This window comes from Papilio xuthus, unplaced genomic scaffold (assembly GCF_000836235.2).
Source record: "Papilio xuthus unplaced genomic scaffold, Pxut_1.1 DF826923.1, whole genome shotgun sequence".
NCBI lineage: Eukaryota > Metazoa > Arthropoda > Insecta > Lepidoptera > Papilionidae > Papilio > Papilio xuthus.
In genome coordinates, this window is record NW_013531726.1 from 1,130,596 (window position 1) to 1,144,549 (window position 13,954).

The 13,954-nt window shown below is 35.3% G+C and overlaps 2 protein-coding genes across 2 annotated transcripts; one reads left to right on the top strand and one right to left on the bottom strand.

Annotated features, from left to right (window-relative positions):
- The first annotated feature begins 342 nt into the window (after positions 1 to 342).
- Tace (ADAM 17-like protease Tace) lies at positions 343 to 11,181 on the top strand. The gene is made up of 17 exons (XM_013318718.1): positions 343 to 652; positions 893 to 1,132; positions 1,505 to 1,626; positions 1,993 to 2,125; positions 2,651 to 2,916; positions 3,578 to 3,637; positions 3,764 to 3,898; positions 4,297 to 4,435; positions 5,885 to 6,120; positions 6,241 to 6,379; positions 6,771 to 6,840; positions 7,104 to 7,230; positions 7,882 to 7,993; positions 8,479 to 8,594; positions 8,941 to 9,096; positions 10,053 to 10,162; positions 11,059 to 11,181. The coding sequence occupies exons 1-17, from the start codon at positions 586 to 588 to the stop codon at positions 11,117 to 11,119; spliced, it is 2,289 nt and encodes a 762-aa protein (XP_013174172.1). The 5' UTR covers positions 343 to 585; the 3' UTR covers positions 11,120 to 11,181.
- Positions 11,182 to 11,252: 71 nt separating this feature from the next.
- Positions 11,253 to 13,701, bottom strand: LOC106122588 (cytochrome P450 6B2). The gene is made up of 2 exons (XM_013318651.1): positions 12,331 to 13,701; positions 11,253 to 11,577 (listed from the first exon to the last, which is right to left on the bottom strand). Exons 1-2 carry the CDS (start codon positions 13,670 to 13,672, stop codon positions 11,411 to 11,413), a joined length of 1,509 nt encoding a protein of 502 aa, XP_013174105.1. The 5' UTR covers positions 13,673 to 13,701; the 3' UTR covers positions 11,253 to 11,410.
- Between the last annotated feature and the right edge of the window lie 253 nt (positions 13,702 to 13,954).

The following is a 13,954-nucleotide window of genomic DNA, read 5'->3' on the forward strand; positions in this document are numbered from 1 at the left end:
TTGATCACCTCGGTGTTTCCGCCACTCGTTTGCCCCTTGCTCTTAAAAAAAAACAATATTATGAAAAGTATTTCTTTAAAATTATTTTAGTACGATAACCCACGTCTCTGTTTGCATATGAAGTTAATCTTCTTAATAATTATCGTTGTCGGCGTGATTGTACAGTAGCAAAATTACGAGAAATTAGTTCTAGATTTTCTGCAAATGTCGAGGATTTCTATTTTTCTGGGGGTGGTGCTTTCTAATCTCTACCTTTAAATAAAAAAATTAACAATAATTCAGTAGCTTTCGTTTTGTAAATAATGGCAACTGCCAACGAAATGTCAATGTCAGTCACGGAAATATAGATTTTCCAAGTTTCTCGTTATATTAGAATTTTATAGTTTTTGTCTTATTATTTTGAAAAATATGATGTAAATCACAAAAGAAAAGAGTTACTTGTTAATTTATTGGAAAACAATGTAGAGATATTCTTTTATATCTTTAACAGGAAAGAACTTTAAGTCATAAATACAAACAATAAGAATTTTGTGAGAGAATATTTACATTTCTAAACTTACTTTAGTACCATTAAGCACAATAACAATGAAGTATTCAAGTTTTTCTGGTATATTTTGCATTGTAATTATGCAATACGTATGTGCTACGTTGTGTAAGTGCTACTATTACTTCCCATTTATAAATCTTATTCAATAAATAAGGTTTTCAAATTACTGAGTAATTTTAACTAGATATACCATAATTTACTCGATAACACTAACAAATAAATCAAAGAATCTATAAATAATACATAAATGTTATATTAAAGTATTAGAAATATTAATTTAGGTCTTAGATACAAAAATACAATAATATATTTACTCCAACTTATAATTTTTTTTTTAAACTTCAGGCTCGCTGTCAAACAATCTCAAATATTACGAAACACTTCATTCATCAAGTTTTAACCACCATGTAGTGAAAAGAGGTGCAAAACAATCAAACCATCCATTCAATACAATCAAGGAATTGCACTTTAAAACTCTCGGCAAAGACTTCAGACTTATTTTACATCCTCACAGTACTGTGCTACATTCAAACTTCAAAGCTTATGCAGTTGATGGTGAAGGAAAGAAAACTGTTGTTCATGTTGGTAAGATAAACACATATTAAAAAAAATGGTTATAAACGTAAGTTAAATAACATGGATAGCCATGAAAGTGTATCTTAATCTTAGTTTTTATGTAACTAACAAATACACATATAGTCAAACCTGGCTAAGCAAGAAACCACTAAAAGCCTGAATCATTGTCCAGACCCAACTAGATAATAACCATAAGCAAGAAATTGGAAAAATCTATCCTCGGATTTTTCCTTAAAGGTTGGCAATGCATCTGCAGTTCCTCTAGTGTTGCAGATGTCCATTGGTCGCGTTTTTCCCCAAAAAAAATATTAGAGCAGAGAGACCTCTAAGATTAAGAGATACATAGCGGTCACTTGAACTCTTGCATTCCTATGTTTCCAGATCGAGGCAACTTTTACACTGGCAGGGTGTTTGGTGAAAAATTATCAGATGTAAAGTTACATATTGATAATGGTGTTGTTACTGGCATTATACATACACCTGATGAGACTTATCATATTGAGGTAACCACCATACTAATATATATGGATGGATCAACAGATCTTGATGAAATTTGGCATAGATGTAGAAAATAGTCTGGAAGAACACATAGGCTATTAGTTAAGTTTTTTTGTTGAATTTACGCATGGACAGAATCATAGGCGACAGCTTGTATTATATATTTGAATGTTTAGATGGATGGATGGATGTTTGTTAGAAGGTATCTCCCATACAACTCAATGGATCTTGATTAAATTTGCCACAGATGTAGAACATACTCTGAAAAGCACATAGACTACTTAATAAGTTTTTATTAATTCCATTCAGAGTCATGGGTGATCGCAAGTACATTAATAAATTGTCAAATTATAAATCAGTGTTTTTTTTAGCCATCATGGAGACATTTACCAGACCAGGATGATGGGACTATGATAACTTACCGTTCATCAGACATACACTTTAGTTGGACACATAATAATGGTAGCAGACCTCGTGTTTGTGGTTATGTTAAAGAAGGACAAGGTATGTAATAATAAATTGGAGACATTATTAATTATGACACAATTTAAATATACAAAATAATATTACAATAATTTTAACAATGGTAGAGCGAGCTTTAACATCTCCGAACGAGTTGTCCCGGCTCGCCCGGTGAAATACCACGACCACACAGAAGACAGGCGTCAAGTGGAAGCAATTCCGCGTTTCGTCTGATGAGTGTGCGTCCCGGAGGCCTAATTTAGTTCTCTTTCCCTTCCCATCCTTTTCTTTATAAGGAAAGGATGGGAAGTGGAAGTGGACTTTCCGGATAAGAGGATGCATGGAAAGGGAAGATATTTTCTTTCTGTGCATCCTCTCCTTCATCGAGTAAAGGTAGGCAACGCATATGCAATTGCGTATGTCTATGGGCAACGGTCACTTCGCTGTATCAGCGATTTCAGGTGGCCGCTCGCTCTTTTACCACCTTATGATATAAAAAAAATAATTACTAACAAGATAATAATCTCATAAGGTTAATAATCTAATAAATTTTATAAAAATTTCTAGAACTTGAAGACGATGATGAAGATTATAATTATAATGTTGAAAGTAAACAGGAACAAATGGAAAAGAATAAATATTTAAAGAAATCACAACAAAGCGACCACCATAACAATGTACCTTATAAAGATGGAAACAAAAAAAGAGTGAAACGACAAAGTGATTATGAATATACACCAACAAAAACAAGATGCCCTCTACTATTAGTAGCCGATTACAGATTCTTTCAAGAAATGGGAGCAAGTAATACAAAAACAACAATTAGTTATTTGGTATGTTTATTCTTGAATAATAATATTATCTGAATGTATGTATGTATGAAGAGCGTCGGTGGCTCAGGGGTTAAGCACTTGACTTGTAATCTGTAGGTCCTGGGTTCAAATCCCGCCATGTACCAATGTGTTTTTCAATTTCCGATTTACATATGTACATTTATCCGATCTTACGGTGAAGGAAAACATCGTGATGCTGCACATATCTGAGAAGAAATTTCAAAGATGTGTAAAGTCAACCCGCACTTGTCTAGCGTGGTTGACTATGGCCTAATCACCCTTAACTTAGGGTAGGCTCCGAGCCCCTCGGTGGGGACATATAGTGAGTTGATGATGACATGATGATGATTATCTGAATGGATTTTTGTTAAAGGTATCTCCAGTACGGTACAACAGATCTTGATGAAATTTGGTATAGATATAAAACATAGTCTGGAAGAACACATAGACTACCTATGACTCCAGATATGTGTTTGGTTCCCTCGGGATTTTATTTCATATTTACTTGATAACTCTGCAACGACTCAATATATTTTATTGAAGTTTGGTATAGATATACTGTGCTGTCTGTTTGTAGGCTATTTAGTAAATATATTCGCGTACAGAAGCTAATTTCACCAGAAATTATATTTTTAATAATTATTCGTATTATTTTTTTCAGATAAGTCTAATAGATCGTGTTCATAAAATATACAATGACACAGTCTGGCAAGATCGACAGGTTAGTACATATATTAAAAAAAATATTTTGAAATTATATATATATATTACGAAAAAGGTTATATGTCTAGAGATGTAACCTTTTTCTTCGGGATATTTTTTTAGTAGGCGTTAATTTTTTTTTTAGGATATGGATGGGTTTAAAGGCATGGGTTTTGTGATAAAGAAGATACTGGTGCACTCCGAGCCGACGCGCGTGCGGGGCGGCGAGGCGCACTATAACATGGTGCGAGAGAAGTGGGACGTCAGGAATTTACTTGAGGTATGAACCCCACTTCACTTTATCTGTCTTTATAACTCTTTTCTAGGTATAAAGTTGTATATATTTTATACTAAATTTTTAGTATAAATATTTTATAATTATCCCGCGGTCTATCTTACTAATGTTATAAATGCGAATGTTTGAATAGATGGATGATTGAAGGTATTTCCAGAACGGAAATTTAGTATAGATGTAGTACATAGGCAGATATTTATGTATTTTTAATTATTTATTATTTTTTAATTGTCTAAAACTGACTTGATTTTGTGGTTACAAGTTTTTATAATTCTAAACGATTAAGAAACGTATAAAGTCCTTACAATACTGTACATATTGTTGCATTAGAAAGCTTTAACCATTTCAGGCTGTATTTCTACCTGGGAACATATTTTTGATAGGTTTTCAGCCGCGAGTACTCGCACAAGGACTTCTGCCTGGCGCATTTATTCACAGACCTGAAGTTCGAAGGAGGCATCCTCGGGCTCGCGTACGTCGGCTCTCCTCGCAGGAACTCCGTCGGCGGAATATGTACTCCAGGTATATACTGCATCTATACATAGAGGGGGTTGGCAGAGTCCATGCTATTTGGTGTGGTTTCGACACACCTTTCGAGCTTCTTCTACATTCATACATCTACATGCATCCACATCCATGCCTTAGTTTTGGGTACTTTATATCATCAATCTGGATGATATAATTCTGTCTTATGTAAGACATAGTATTTTCTGTATTATTTCGTATTTGATTTTCGCCATTTTGGCGGTGGTGTGCATTCGAACTATTATAATAATATAAATAGAATAAAATGTTACGTAACATCAACAAGCGCGTTTAAATGGGAACGTGGTAAATACTGTAATTTCCAAGCAATCGCCTATCCATTCTTAGAAATCAGTGTAAACAGTTATATCTCCAGATATGACTTTTTACATTGATTCAGTCGTTAGTTTCAATCTGAATTTTTTTTTTACATTCATAATTTAAAACTTATTTGCGATGATATCATGGGATATTGGAATTTATGAGCATATTTTCATTTTGATATTTGTTTGTGTGATATAAAAAATAAGCTTTGTTTTCATTTGTGTGATTTTTTCGGTTTTATAGTTTTTTTTTTTAAATGTTTTCACAATTTTTATGTTATAGTTATGTTGTTGAGGTTATATTTTGCATAAATGCTTTACATTTTTCACGTGCGATATTTTTATGTTGGTATTTACATTTTGTTTTTATTTTTTGTTTTCAGCCATTTCGCTGCGAAATGTGAGTGTTTTATGTTGTTTTTGTTTGCTTTATATATTTGTTTCAATATATTTATTTATTCTACACATGTAAAATCTGCTTTATTTTTGGAATTAAGGAGTAACTCTAATTTTGAATCACATAACATAAAAGACTGAATTATCTATTTTAATTATATCTATCCATCGATATTCCTAAAATTTATTTTATCTTTGTGATTTATTGAATTACTAGCTGCATCCCGCAACTTCGCCTGCGCGAAATTAAACAAAAAAAATAATAAGTAGCCTATGTATATCGTTTTCTTGACTACGTTCTGCATCTATGCTAAATCTCAACGAAATCCATGCAGCCGTTGTTGAGATAATTTCTATCAAACATCCATCCATTTTACTTTGGCATTTATAATATTAGTAAAATAGTAAGATTTTAAAGTTCATTTTAACTGGTAATCAAACATTAAAAAGGAATCTTGGTATTTATCTACACAATTTTATTTCACACGGTTCTTTACACCTATTTTAATTGGATATCAATACAATCTTACTTCTTACTAATATTATAAATGCTAACATATGGATGGATGGATGTTTGTTAGAATGTATCTGCAGAACGGTTGCATGGATCTCACTAAAATTTGTCATAGATGTAGAACATAGCGTGGAAGAACACATAGGTTACTATTTTGTTTTAATACCGTGCAGACTGCGCGGGCGATAGGTAAATAGAATTATAAATTAACAGAATACTTCAAGAATGGATACACATTGTACTTGAACTCTGGTTTGAGTTCGTCTCGGAATCACTACGGTCAGCGTGTGATAACTCGCGAGGCGGATCTTGTGACTGCGCACGAGTTCGGTCACAACTGGGGCTCGGAACACGACCCTGATGTTGTGGAGTGCTCGCCCACAGCCAGCCAGGGCGGCTCATACCTCATGTATACCTACAGTGTCAGCGGATATGATGTTAATAATAAGGTAATAGATACGACATTTTATATGCGAAAAAGGTTACATCTGTTATATGACGCACGAAAAGAGTTACATCTTTAAATTAAATGGAATATACAGTTCTAAATGTTAGTTTTCCATGTGTAGAGGTTCTCGCCGTGCAGCCTGCGGTCTATCAGGAAGGTGCTGCAAGCCAAGTCTGGGCGCTGCTTCTCCGAGCCTGAGGAGAGCTTCTGCGGTAACCTGCGTGTTGAGGGCGGCGAGGAATGTGATGCAGGATTACTTGGTAATATAACTGTCTATAGTTCTCATTGACTCACACTATGTCTGTCTCTTTTGCTCTCACATTCTCACACTATGTCTGTCTCTTTTCCTCTCACATTCTCACACCATGTCTGTCTCTGTTCCTCTCACTGTCTCACATTATGTCTGTCTCTTTTGCTCTCACATTCTCACACTATGTCTGTCTCTGTTCCTCTCACTGTCTCACACTATGTCTGTCTCTTTTGCTCTCACATTCGCACACTATGTCTGTCTCTTTTGCTCTCACATTCGCACACTATGTCTGTCTCTTTTGCTCTCACATTCTTACACTATGTCTGTCTCTGTTCCTCTCGATGTCTCACACTATGTCTGTCTCTTTCAGTTTGTCATGTATTTTGTTTTGTTGTGTACAGGTACAGAGGACAATGACATGTGTTGCGATAAGAATTGTAAACTACGCAAAAATCAAGGAGCTGTTTGCAGGTAATTCTCTTACTAATATTATAAATGCGAATGTTTGGATGGATGGATGTTAGAAGGTATCTTCAGAACGGTTGAAAAGATCTCGATGAAATTTGGCATACAAATAGAACATGGAAGAACACATAGGTTACTTATTTTTCTTTAATTCCTTGCAGACGGAATCGCTAGCGACAGCTAGTATGCATAAAAATATTATAAATTCGTTTCGGAGTTTAGTAATATTGTGATACGAGAATGTTATGTATAAGATTGTGTTGTGTTAGTGATAAGAACTCGCCATGTTGCGCGGGCTGCGTGTTCGCGGCGGCGGGCGCGGTGTGTCGCGAGCCCGCACACGCAGCTTGCGAGGGCGAAGCCACCTGCACCGGCGCCTCCGCCGACTGCCCCAAGGTAACACAACACACACAACTGATATAAAAGAGTTACAAGTCTGAGATATAACTGTTTACTTTGCTTTAGAATCAAGAATCATCCTATATGTGGCAGTCTTCAACAAATCTAAAATTCCTGACACTCACCCCTTGAACTCCATGGTTAAACCAGCTCTGGTCTTATCACTGACCTCTTTATATAGACAGGTTATAAGACATAGAATTTTGTGCCTATTTGATTTTCGCCATTTTGGAGCTAATGCATTGTATGGATTTGAACTATAATATATATATATATAGAATTAAATGTCACGTAACATCAGTGGGGTTAGACAAAGTGTATTCGCTCTGAAGCGATTTCATAACGAACTGCAAAAATGTATAGAACTGACAATAACTATATATAAGTCACGTGATTTTCGCGCCTCACTTCCATACATTTTTGATGTTCGCTATGAAATCGCTTCGAAGAGCATTTTGTCGAACTCCCCATGTTTAAATCTGAACGAAACCAAAGCTGTAATTTCCAAGTAATCAGTGTGTTATACAGAGAGATCAGAAACATCTGAAAGTTTGGCCAGCGTGGTTGACTATGGCCTAGTCACCCCTAACTTAGGGTAGGCTCTGAGTCCCTCAGTGGGGTAGTGAGCTGATGATGATACGTGCGCAGGCGCCGGCTATAGCTGACGAGCACGAGTGCGCGGAGCGAGGCCGGTGTCGCAACGGGTCGTGTGTGCCGTACTGCGAGACACAAGGCATGCATAGCTGCATGTGTGACATAGGTAAATACTAGGAAGAAAATACGACACTGCCGGTGTACTGGCGCAACACTAGCCTTACTAAAATGTCGACGTTTATGTCCCCTCACTAATCATTCTGACACTTGACTTTGTAACGAAAGCACGTCATTCGCGCTAAAGGATTTTAGTTAATAATGCCTAAAAATACATACATACACACAATAAAACAAAAATTTAACCTAAAAACGTGGTAGTTAAAAGAATTGAATTGACGATTTCTTACATTTTAACACCCATTCAATCTTACTCTTACTAATATTATAAATGCGAATGTTTGGATGGATGTTTGTTTGAAGATATCATCAGAACGGCTGTATGGATCTCGATGAAATTTGTCATACATATAGAATCTAGTCTGGAAGAACACATAGGCTACTTATTAAGTTTTTTTTTAATTCCCTGCGAATGGATTCACGTGCGACTCCTTACATAGTTTTAGAATATATGTATATATTTTTCCTCTTTAGTTGCGGACGCGTGCAAACGTTGTTGCCGCAAGAGTTTGAACAAAACTTGCTTCCCAGTGGCACACAACGACATATTGCCCGACGGCACGCCTTGCATACAGGGATTTTGTAATAAGGTACGTTCTGCCCGACTCACAGCCGCGTAATCTTACTTCTTACTAATATTATAAATGCGAATATATGCATTCATGTTTATTAAAAGGTACTTCTATTACAGCTCAACGAATTTCAGATATTTTTTTTATTAATCTAGAAAACAGTCTGGAAGAACACAAGTCGCGGTTAAAACTTGTGAAGTACTATTTTTTTTTTACTTATGTTCATTAAAAAATATCACTTTTAACTTATTTTTTTTCTTCTATGTAATAAACACTTTTTCCACTAATCGACTAGTCAAGTGTCATTTTGTACCACGAGATGTAACATATGGTTTAGTGGAATAAGGGTTTAATGTAATATCAGGGTGTCTGCGAGAAGACTATCCAGGACGTGGTGGAGCGCATCTGGAATATAATAGAAGACATAAATATAAACAATGTGCTGGGTTTCTTGCGAGATAACATAGTGGGTGTTGCCGCGCTCGCCACCGCCCTGCTCTGGATACCTGCCAGCTGTTTGGTCTGTATTTATCTATATATTTTTTTAATATCATAAGTTGGAAAACGAGCGAGCGGCAACTTGAAATCGCTGAAATAGCGAAGTGATTGCCCATAGACATACGCAATTGCATATGCGTTGCCTACCTTTAATCGCCGGAAAAGGGGATGTACAGAAAGAAAATATTTTCCCTTTCCATGCATCCTCTCATCCGGAAAGTCCACTTCCACTTCCCATCCTTTCTTTATAAGAAAAAGGATGGGAAGGGAAAGAGGACTTAATTAGGCCTCCGGGACGCACACTCATCAGACTGTACGCCTGTCTTCTGTGTGGTCGTGGTAAATCACCGGGCGAGCCGGGACAATACGTGCGAAGATGTTAAAGCGGGCTCTACTATTGTTAAACTGTTATTTTGTAGTATTCGACATTTTTGTCTATATTTGAAATGTTTGATTCATCATCATCAACCTGCCCTTATCCCTATCGAGGGTCGGCACAGCATGTACTACTCCTGCATACATCTCTATCAGCCGTCATATCCGAGTCTACCCTCTTCTTACGCATATCCTCTTTCACACAGTCATTCCATACTTTTTTTGGTCTTCCTCTACCCTTGTAGCCTTGATTAATATTTTAAATAATTAAATTTAATAAAGTCTAATATTTTTTTGTTAACGAGTTACTAGAAACGTTAATTTTCTAAATTAAATCCTTTTTCTCTATATGTATGGTGAGAAGTTACTATGAGATGATAGGATGATATAAAAAAAAACTGCCAGTGTAATTGTCTATGGAATGACTCAATGATTAAATTTGATAATACAATAGGACGGTTCTTAATAAGGCTGTATGGGAGCCTTTTAAGGCAACACTAAATTTTCTTTAATTTTTTTATTTAAGTAACGATTGCTTAAAATCTTATCAAACATTTATCAACTTAAAAAAATAACAATAGAGAAGTTATGTTTTTTTTCCAGATAAGTTACGTGGACCGTCGCCGGCAACGTCAGTATCAGAAGTACGCGGAGTGGGAGCGACGACGCGACCTGCTGCATCCCGCCTCGCCCCGCAAGGTCATACATGTCAGGTAACTCATACAAACTGTATGATAACTCACATCGCATTCGCTTGAAAAAACAGGCAAAGGAACTAAGCCATACAGCCTTGTCTTTTATATTTTGAATATAAACATACAATTGTGAAATGACGGCTCTTAGTAGGCGCCACTGCCAAGTGTCATCTGTCAGAATTTTTATACGTCAATCTAGTGTGTTTTTTTTAATTAGAAATTTTTTTCTTGTTAAATAAGCCGGATTATATTTAAAGACATCCACAGCTGGATAAATAAAATATAACATACATTTTTTTTTTGTAAAAAAAAATGATGAAATTTTTGTATGTTTAACGGATTAATCAAAAAAAAATTTTTTTTTTAATTTTTTGAGTAAAATTTGACGGATGTCATTGCTATGACTCCACAGATTATTTTATAGTTTGTATATAAATATTCTCTTCATTTTGATATTTGATGCTCTCGCAGCTGTGAGCCGGCATTAAGTTTGAATCGTATTATACAGCGTACTTAAAATTCTATTATCCTCCTCACATTAAATTGACGCACTTTCTCATACGCTGTCAAGAATAAGAGTATATTGTTTTATTTTATAATTTTGTCCGGAGTGTCGGTGGCTCAGTGGTCAAGCACTTGACTTGCAATCTGCTGGTCCTGGGTTTGAATTCCGCCATTTACTAATGTGTTCTTCGTTTCGATTTACATATGTACATTTATCCGACGTTGTTACGGTGAAGGAAAACATCGTGATGCAACCTGCACATATCTGAGAAGAAATATAAAGATATGTGTGTAGTCACGCACTTGGCCAGCGTGGTTGATTATGACCTAATCACCCTCAACTTAGGGTAGCCACCGAGCCCCTCGGTGTGAACGTATAGTGAGCTGATGATGATGAATATTGTCCACAGATTACCGAAACAGAAGCCGACAGGTTTGAAGACTGTCATCCAAGGCACAAGTCAACTTTAAGCACACATTAATATAGTTTTTATTAAGATTAAAAAATATATCATAAAAATTCTGTTTAGTGAAAAAAAATTGTTCAACTTTATTTTTTATTTTTCCATACCTTTACTATACATAGGATTAAATAAAATATAAATAAATTTTTCTCAATGCTTTTATTAAAACCCCTCAAAATATAAAAAAAAATCCATAAATCCGTGCCGAGTTCGTTTAAAAAGATCAACTTTTATAAAATCACCCAAATAATCCCATTAAAAAATATAATATGTAAAAAAACAACATTTTTTTATAATTTTACTTTCTGCGTATAATGTTTAAGGGTATTCCCCCCACAGGTGATACTGTCGTCCTTCTAGGATCGTATTCAATAACTTTGGGAGTTTGCTTAGTCGCTTCAACTCTGAACTTCGAGAAGAACTTCAGTAGACAAACTCTGGATTGAACTTTGGCAAATCTCATACCTGGAAATAAAAGATGATTTTATCGTTTAAAAAAATTACGAAAATTCCGTCACTGAAACTCGTTTAAAAACAAACAAAAATAAAATACCTTCGAATTCATAACCTTTTTGTAGTCGACTAAAAAAACACACAAAACTTTTTTTTAAAACAACTGTATTAATTAGTGTCAAATTTTGTGCGACGATTTTATTTTATTTTTATTTTCGCTGCCTTCGTAATAAAAACAAATGTTTATTAAAAAGAAGTAATTATTATCTCGCCATGTTTCAACACGAGGATACAATATAAACAAACATCTAAAGTATGTGAATTTGAGTTCAAGTTTTACTTTTTTTAGCCGACTTCAAAAAGGAGGTTATCAATTCGTCTGTATGTTCTTTTTTTCTCAATTGCATCATAGAAGACATTTACGATCTATGCAGCTACTCTTAGTTAACTCGTTTGTCTTTGATTTTAATAAAATAATTGGAGATATTAAACTGATATATAAACATGGCTAAACACTCACGTATATACGTCCGGTGGCGGCACCGACTAGTTTCGAGCCCATCGGGGGCCCTTCATCAGGATGAGTGGTACTGGTATTATTTCGCGGACGCGGCCCGTCGCTCACTCAGTCGGTGCCGCCACCGGACGTATATACGTGAGTGTTTAGCCGTGTTTATATGTCAGTTTAGTATAATCTCTCACGAAAGTTTGAATAATTTAATTGGAGATATTACTTAATATGCTTAGTACTTAAATAAAACTCACCAATACAATTCCTCGGTCCGACACCGAATGGAATATAAGCACACGAATGTCTTTCCCCAACTGCCTCCGGGGAGAATCTCTCCGGATCAAACTTATGCGGCTCCGGATAATATTGTTCATCGTAATGTAAAGAACGAGGTGACACCAACACTGTCTGACCTTTCTTTATCACAACATCAGTTCCAGGCACTTTATAATCGTTCTTTGCATTCCTTTGTAACGGATCAACAATCGGATACATACGTAAAGTCTCATCAAAAACTTTCTCCATGTAAGTCAATTCGTTTAAAGTTTCATACGTTACATCTCCGTTACACCTCTCGAGTACTTCGTCTATTTCTTCGATCATTTTGTTTTGGATGTCAGGATTCAAAGCCAATTGGTACATCATATATGTCATTGTTGTCGAACTAGTTTCATAACCTCCCAAAAAGAATATAAACGCTTGTGCCGCCATAACACTTTCGGTCAATTCTAATGGCTTTATTTTATCGTCTGTATTAATTTTGGAAGCTTCGATTTCACCTTTCTCTTTCAATGCTAATATCAAATCGATGAAATCATTTCTATTACTCGGTTTACCGTTTCGTTCTGTGATCACATTTTTTATAAGACCATCGAAAATTTCTCTAGCTAAAGCTGGATAAATTGTATACGTCATATGCTTCAATATTCCAGGAAACATCATGTCTAATTCAGAGAAAAAATTAGTATTTAATGCCATTTCATCCAATTTGTACAAGGAATCTAAAGTTTTACCCAACTTATCGATATCAATACCAAAGGCGCAAGCTGATATTGTAGCAATTGTATAAAGTTGAATATGTTTCAATACAGCTTGTTCTGGTTGTTCTTTGACTATTTTTTCAACGCCTTGTACAAATTTGTCTCCACGGTCTGTCATCAAGTAAAGCATATTTTTCAATTTCCTTGACGTAAATATCGGGGTAAATCTATTTCTTAATGCCCTCCATGTCTCTCCATCTGAATGGAATAAGTTAGCACCATATCCTTCTTTACTAAACTCGATTCCTCGATCTTCAAACATATCAAAATCTTTTATCATAACATGTTTGATAACTTCCAAATCTCTTACTAACACACAAGGCGTTGTCATCCTGTACACACCGACGAGTTTCTCTTTAGGATAGTCTAGATATATTTTGTGCATTACAAGGGCGATATTTTTCTTCCTTAACGCAGATTCCATGATGTTACCAAACAGAGGTAAAGGTTTTGGTCCGGCGACATTCCGAGATGTCCAATAGTTGAATGTTCTAGTTACGTAATAATATAAACTTATCACAAGTATTAAAACACCTGATATAATATAAGAGAACATGATGATGGCTTGGCAACTGTTTGAAAGTGATCACAAAATCATTCCCAACGAATTTATATCATAAGCATATTATATATCAGCATGACATTTTATTTATGTTTAATTTTTAATATGCATATAAGACGCGTGAGACGTCGTGAGTTAAGAGTGATTCGGAGTAATGTGGTTTCGCGACAAATTTTAAACTAAATTGCAAGTCATGTTTGACGAGAACATTAAATCTTAAAAGAACGCTTCGAGTGAGTTTTCATAGTAATTTAAGAAACAATTCGTTATTTTTAA